Source organism: Myotis brandtii, unplaced genomic scaffold (assembly GCF_000412655.1).
Source record: "Myotis brandtii unplaced genomic scaffold, ASM41265v1 scaffold463, whole genome shotgun sequence".
Taxonomy (NCBI): Eukaryota; Metazoa; Chordata; class Mammalia; order Chiroptera; family Vespertilionidae; genus Myotis; species Myotis brandtii.
In genome coordinates this window covers 6,459-12,052 of record NW_005367694.1, presented here as the reverse complement: position 1 = coordinate 12,052, position 5,594 = coordinate 6,459, and the positions used below count along the sequence as shown (strand labels likewise).

General features: G+C 51.1%; 1 protein-coding gene across 2 annotated transcripts in view; it reads right to left on the bottom strand.

The window, feature by feature from the left end:
* Positions 1–3,763, bottom strand: part of P2RX4 (purinergic receptor P2X, ligand gated ion channel, 4) — a 5,440-nt gene extending 1,677 nt beyond the window's left edge. For both annotated transcript variants that reach the window (XM_014547039.1, XM_014547038.1), the window contains exons 1-4: positions 3,592–3,763; positions 3,352–3,493; positions 3,115–3,251; positions 101–194 (exon numbers count right to left, since the gene is read on the bottom strand). In XM_014547039.1, coding sequence (XP_014402525.1) covers positions 101–194; positions 3,115–3,251; positions 3,352–3,493; positions 3,592–3,725 — 507 coding nt within the window. In that variant the 5' untranslated portion in view covers positions 3,726–3,763. The remainder of the gene's footprint in view (positions 1–100; positions 195–3,114; positions 3,252–3,351; positions 3,494–3,591) is intronic.
* Between the last annotated feature and the right edge of the window lie 1,831 nt (positions 3,764–5,594).

Here is a 5,594-nt window from a genome sequence, read left to right as displayed (position 1 = left end):
TGGGTAAAGGGCAGGTAAAGAGTGGGGAGAGGACACCGCCCCTGGCCCACCCAGAAGAGGGACGAGCAGGGTCTGGGTGAGGAGCTGGCAGCCAGGCTACCTTTCCGAACACGATGATGTCGAAGCGGATGCCGTAGGCCTTGATGAGTGTGCGGTGCTCCGTGCCAGTGAGGTCGTTGTAGTACTTGGCAAACCTGGGGAAGGAAACAGGTGAGGGGAAGGCACAGCAGTGGGAAACCGTGGCCGGATCTGCCCTCTGGGTCCTGGGCCAGTGATGTTACAGCGGAATCCTCCCCGCCCCCTCCCTGAGGCCTCGCAGCATTGGCACTGGCCAAAGGTTGGCTCTGCCTGCTGAACAGAAGACACCTGAGCACCTCGGGGCCTCTCCCGGCTCCTGTGTGGGTGGGCCACACAGCAGGAGGACTGGCTTGGTGACAAAGCTTCCCACTCTCCTAACACGGCGGCCTCCTATGTCTTCAACCGGAACCTCTAGCTCTGAATGTCCTTCCCTCCTGGCAGCAGAGCCACCTGCCTCTCAAGGAGACCCTGGCCACTAAGGGATGTCGCCGGCCATCAGCATTCCCCAAGACTGTGAAGCTGGTCACTCCCAGCATCAGCACTGGACTTTTTTTTTTTTGAAAGAACCATTGCTCCATCAGCGGATGAATGGATAAATGTGGTATATCCACACAATGGAATGTCATTTGGCTATAAAAAAGAGATGAAGTACTAATAAATGCTACAGCTTGGATAAATCTCTAAAGAAACATGATGCTGAGTGAAAGAAACCAGACACAGAAGGCCCCATGCTGTATGACTCCATTCATATGACAGTCCAGAATAGGCAAATGCAGAAACAGAAAGTAGATGAGAGGTTGCCAGGGACTGGGGAGAGGGGGACAGAGAGGTGAAAGCTAAAGGGTACGGGTGATGGAAATGTTCTAAAACTGATTGTGGTGGTAGGTGCACAACTCGGTGAATGTACTGAAAACAGAATTCTATACTTCAAATGGGTGAACTGTGTGGTATGTGAACTGTCTCAAAGCCTTAAAACACACACACACACACACACACACACACACACACACACACACACACACAAAGGGAAATGGCTGAGGGAGAACCATTGAGACGTGATACCATTTGCTGCCTGTTTTATACAGGGAATCCCGGAACCTAAACTCTTGGCCCGTGATCTGTCCCCGTGCCATGGCCCAGGCCTGGGACTTGGGCAGGGCCTGATGCTGGCAGGAGTCAGGGGAGGGCTGTCCTTGTGAGGGTCCCATTGGCTTCTCTCTGTTTTGGAGTTCCAGCCCAGTGGTTTCTACAAGAACTGTGTGAGGGTAGAGACAGAGCAACACAGATCGAACTCCTTGCTTAGGAAAAGATTCAAACATCTGCCTTTCTATCCGAGAGCCAGATCACACGTGCATTTGATTCCCCATGTCACCACTAGAGGGAGACAAATGCAACAGAAAAAGCACCACTGACCTACTCAGGTGGCCCCTCCTGGGACCTTTTAAAAAAAAAATTTTTTTTTCAGAGAGGAAGGGAGGGGGAGAGAGAGATAGAAACATCAATGATGAGAGAGAATCATTGATCAGCTGCCTCCTGCACGCCCCATACTGGGGATCAAGCCTGCAACCCGGGCATGTGCCCTAGACCCTTCAGTCCACAGGCCAACGCTCTACCCACGGTACCAAACCAGCCAGGGCCTGGGGCCTGTTTTTGATAGTGGCTACTTGTGTGCAAGATGCGACAAAGGGCAGGTGCGGCTAAGATCAAGTGTAGTATCTGTTCTTATCAGTTTACATCTGCCTTTCTATCCGAGAGCCAGATGGTTCAAAAGGACTGCAGATCACACGTGCATTTGATTCCCCATGTCACCACTAGAGTACTGGGGATCGAGCCCGCAACCCGGGCATGTGCCCTAGACCCTTCAGTACACAGGCCAATGCTCTACCCATGGTACCAAACCAGCCAGGGCCTGGGGCCTGTTTTTGATAGTGGCTACTTGTGTGCAAGATGCGACAAAGGGCAGGTGCAAACGTATGTGGCTACAGGAAAGTGGCAAACGGGAGCCTGGCCCCTAAGATGAGGACACACTGAGTTAAGGCAGGCCCTGAATCTAATATGACTGGTGTCTTTCTAAGAAGAGGAGGGGACACGCAGACAGAGACCCAGAGGGGAGAAGGCAGAGACTGGAGTGACGTGTCTACTAGCCAAGGGACACCAAGGATTGTCGGGAGCCACCGGAAGCTGGAAGAGGCAAGAAAGGAGCCTGGCCTTGCTGACACCAGGATGTGGGGCTTCTGCCCTCCAGAACTGTGAGAGGATAAACTCCTTTGTTCCCAGCCCCCCGGTTTGTAGTAATCTGTTATGGCAACCCTAGGAAACGAATACACAGCACTTTCAACAGAGAAATACCAGCAAAGGCCCATCCTGAGACTGAAACCTGTATCCTGTGCACATTGGAGATGCCGGGGCAGACTCTGTATTTGAGAAATCAGTTCCTGGGTCAGAGCCCAGAGGCCTCTGGACTAGAGGGTCACAAACTCAGCCCTTCCTCGAAAGTAGTGAGTGAGGGTCCCGGCTGAGGCTGGCCTGAGAGAGTAGAGCAGCCAGCCTCCCTCAGCTGCTCTGTAAATTGCCTCAACATGTTTCTTTTATTTTTTAATTTTTTATTGATTTCAAAGAGGAAGGGAGAGGGAGAAAGAGATAGAAACATGAACGATGAGAATCATTGGTTGGCTGCCTCCTGCCCACCCCACACTGGGGATCAAGCCCACAATCTGGGCATTTGCCCTGACCAGGAATTGAACCGTGACCTCCCGGTTCATAGGTCGATGCCCAACCCCTAAGCCATGCCAGCCGGGCTCAATATGTTTCTTGAGACAAGAAAGGGCGGGCAAGGAGGGCTCTCACAGGCCAGGATGCCACAGGCGCACGGCCTCTCTCGGAGCATTCTTCCTGGCACACGGCTCCCACCTGCCCGTGGCGGCTGCCTGAGTGCTGGTCTTAGGTGGGTGTGGATGCCCCCACTGGGGAGTGATCCAGTCACCATCACCCGCCACACATGCCCACCCATCAGCCCAAGCCCATGCCCACGCCCACCTGAAATTGTAGCCGGGGGACACATTGTGGTCCAGGTCCCGAGTGTCCAGGCGGCGGAAGGAGTACCTGGGCAGGCAGAAGGAGGCGGCTCTGTCCAGGTTGCAGTCCCATTTGATCTGGATCCCCATGATGCCGCCCTGTGGGTTGCGAGCAGAGACAAAGCACGCTTTCCTTAGAGCCTGTTTTGAAATGAGACGTGCCGGAGACTGTGCCAGCAAAGCCAGGGCCCATGCCTACCTCGACAGCCATGTCCTGGAAGCTGTGCCCTGCATTCTCCACTATTTTGCCAAGACGGAAGATGGGGCAGAACGGATCTGTTGCGGCATTGTAAATGCACGACTTGAGGTAGGTAGTGGTGATGTTGGGGAGGATGTTTCTCCTAAAGTTGGGAGGAGGCGGAAAATAGAAGCGAGGAAAATCTCAAAAAAGAGGTCTCTCCAAGACACTGGTGAACTCACACAGCCGGCCACCACTTACTTGGTGAAGTTAAATTTGGGATACCAGATGTTGTTCTTAACCAAAAGGGTGAAGTTTTCTGCAGCCTTTAAAAAGGCAGGTCTGAAAAAAATGATAACATGGTTAATGATAACATTGTTAATGTAAGTATACATATATGTACACTCACAAAGCTATGTAATATTTTTTTAATTGATTTGGGGAGGATGTTTCTCCTAAAGTTGGGAGGAGGCGGAAAATAGAAGCGAGGAAAATCTCAAAAAAGAGGTCTCTCCAAGACACTGGTGAACTCACACAGCCGGCCACCACTTACTTGGTGAAGTTAAATTTGGGATATCAGATGTTGTTCTTAACCAAAAGGGTGAAGTTTTCTGCAGCCTTTAAAAAGGCAGGTCTGAAAAAAAATGATAACATATGGTTAATGATAACATTGTTAATGTAAGTATACATATATGTACACTCACAAAGCTATGTAATATTTTTTTAATTGATTTCAGAGAGGAAGGGAGAGGGAGAGAGAGATAGAAGCATCAATAATGAGAGAATCATTGATCAGCTGCCCCCTGCACGCCCCCTACTGGGGATTGAGCCCCAAACCCGGGCACGTACCCTTGACAGGAATCAAAGCTGGTCCGCAGTGATGCTCTATCCACTGAGCCAAACTGGCTAGGGCACTATGTAATGCTTTTAAAAAACTAACCAGTATTTATTTATTTATCTATTTATTTGTTTATTTATCTATTCCAGGGCAGGATATGTTTTAAAACATATACACACATGTGTTACAATGTCATTTTGTCAAAGTAAAAGGGGGGGCATTTCTAGCACTTTCTACTCCGCTGTGTAAACACTAGGTCAAGAGGAGAGATTATAGGCCAAGCCCTCAGCTTTCTTCCTCTCAGGGCCTCCTGCCCAAGGCAGCAGGAACTGGAGAGCCTGAGGAACAGCTAAGGAGGGGCATGCCCAGTGGGCTCACTGGAATTCTCTCGGCTGTGCTGTGACATTGCAGGGCTCACTGCTCTCGGGGAGATGCTCAGCAGACTGGTTTTACAAAAGTCAAAGCAAAGGTCAGTTCACCTATAGGCTGGATCCTGACCTCTCAAAAATACCCAGAGAGTGGTGTCCTCTGGCCCACAGCTTCTCCCAAGTGCCACATCAGCTCCTGGCTGACAAGACGAGTGGAATCTGTCCCCCAGGGAACCCACTTTGATATATTTCCACAGGAGAATGTGGCACTGGAGGCTGACCCCTCTGTTGGGGAGGCCTCCCCAGATCCAGATGGAATCTTTGAAAATATAAACAACTAGAGGCCCAGTGCACGAAATTTGTGCACTCGAGTGGGGAGGTCCCTCAGCCCAGCCTGCACCCTCTTGCAGTCCGGGATCCCTTGGGGGAAGAGGCTCCGGCCACCACCGCTGTGCTCACCAGCCATGACCTGACCACCAGGGGGCAGCTCCTGAGTTGAGCCTCTGCCCTGTGGTGGTCAGTGTATGTCATAGCGATCAGTCATTCCACCATTTGGTCGATTTGCATATTATCCTTTTATTATATAGGATAGTCTTCCCAACCCTAAGACAGGCGCAAGGCCAATGGCACGTCAAACAATGTCACGTGAAGTTGCAGTTAACATTACCGGCTGCCCAACGTGAGGATCAGGGGCTTATTCTTTGTGAAAAACGGACTTAAGGCAGAACTGTTTCCGGTCAGTTATTTGCAACTGACAGAATCCTAACACAGAGATAAGTCATCTGCTCTCTTATCATGACAAATGCTGGGACCCATCTTGTCAACCCATCTCGCCAACCCATCTCGCCAACCCATCTCACCACTCATGGTTGCTGACATGTGGTTGAGAACCGCCACCCCAGGGAAGCCTGCCTCCACACACACACCAAGAGCACAAAGCCACACATCAAAGGTGTCACTTAACTCGCCTGCCACCTTCCCTTCGGCCTAAGAACCAAAGTTGAGGGCACTCCCTCCCCTTGGCCAGGACTCACTTTGGCACATTTGAGTCATCCTCC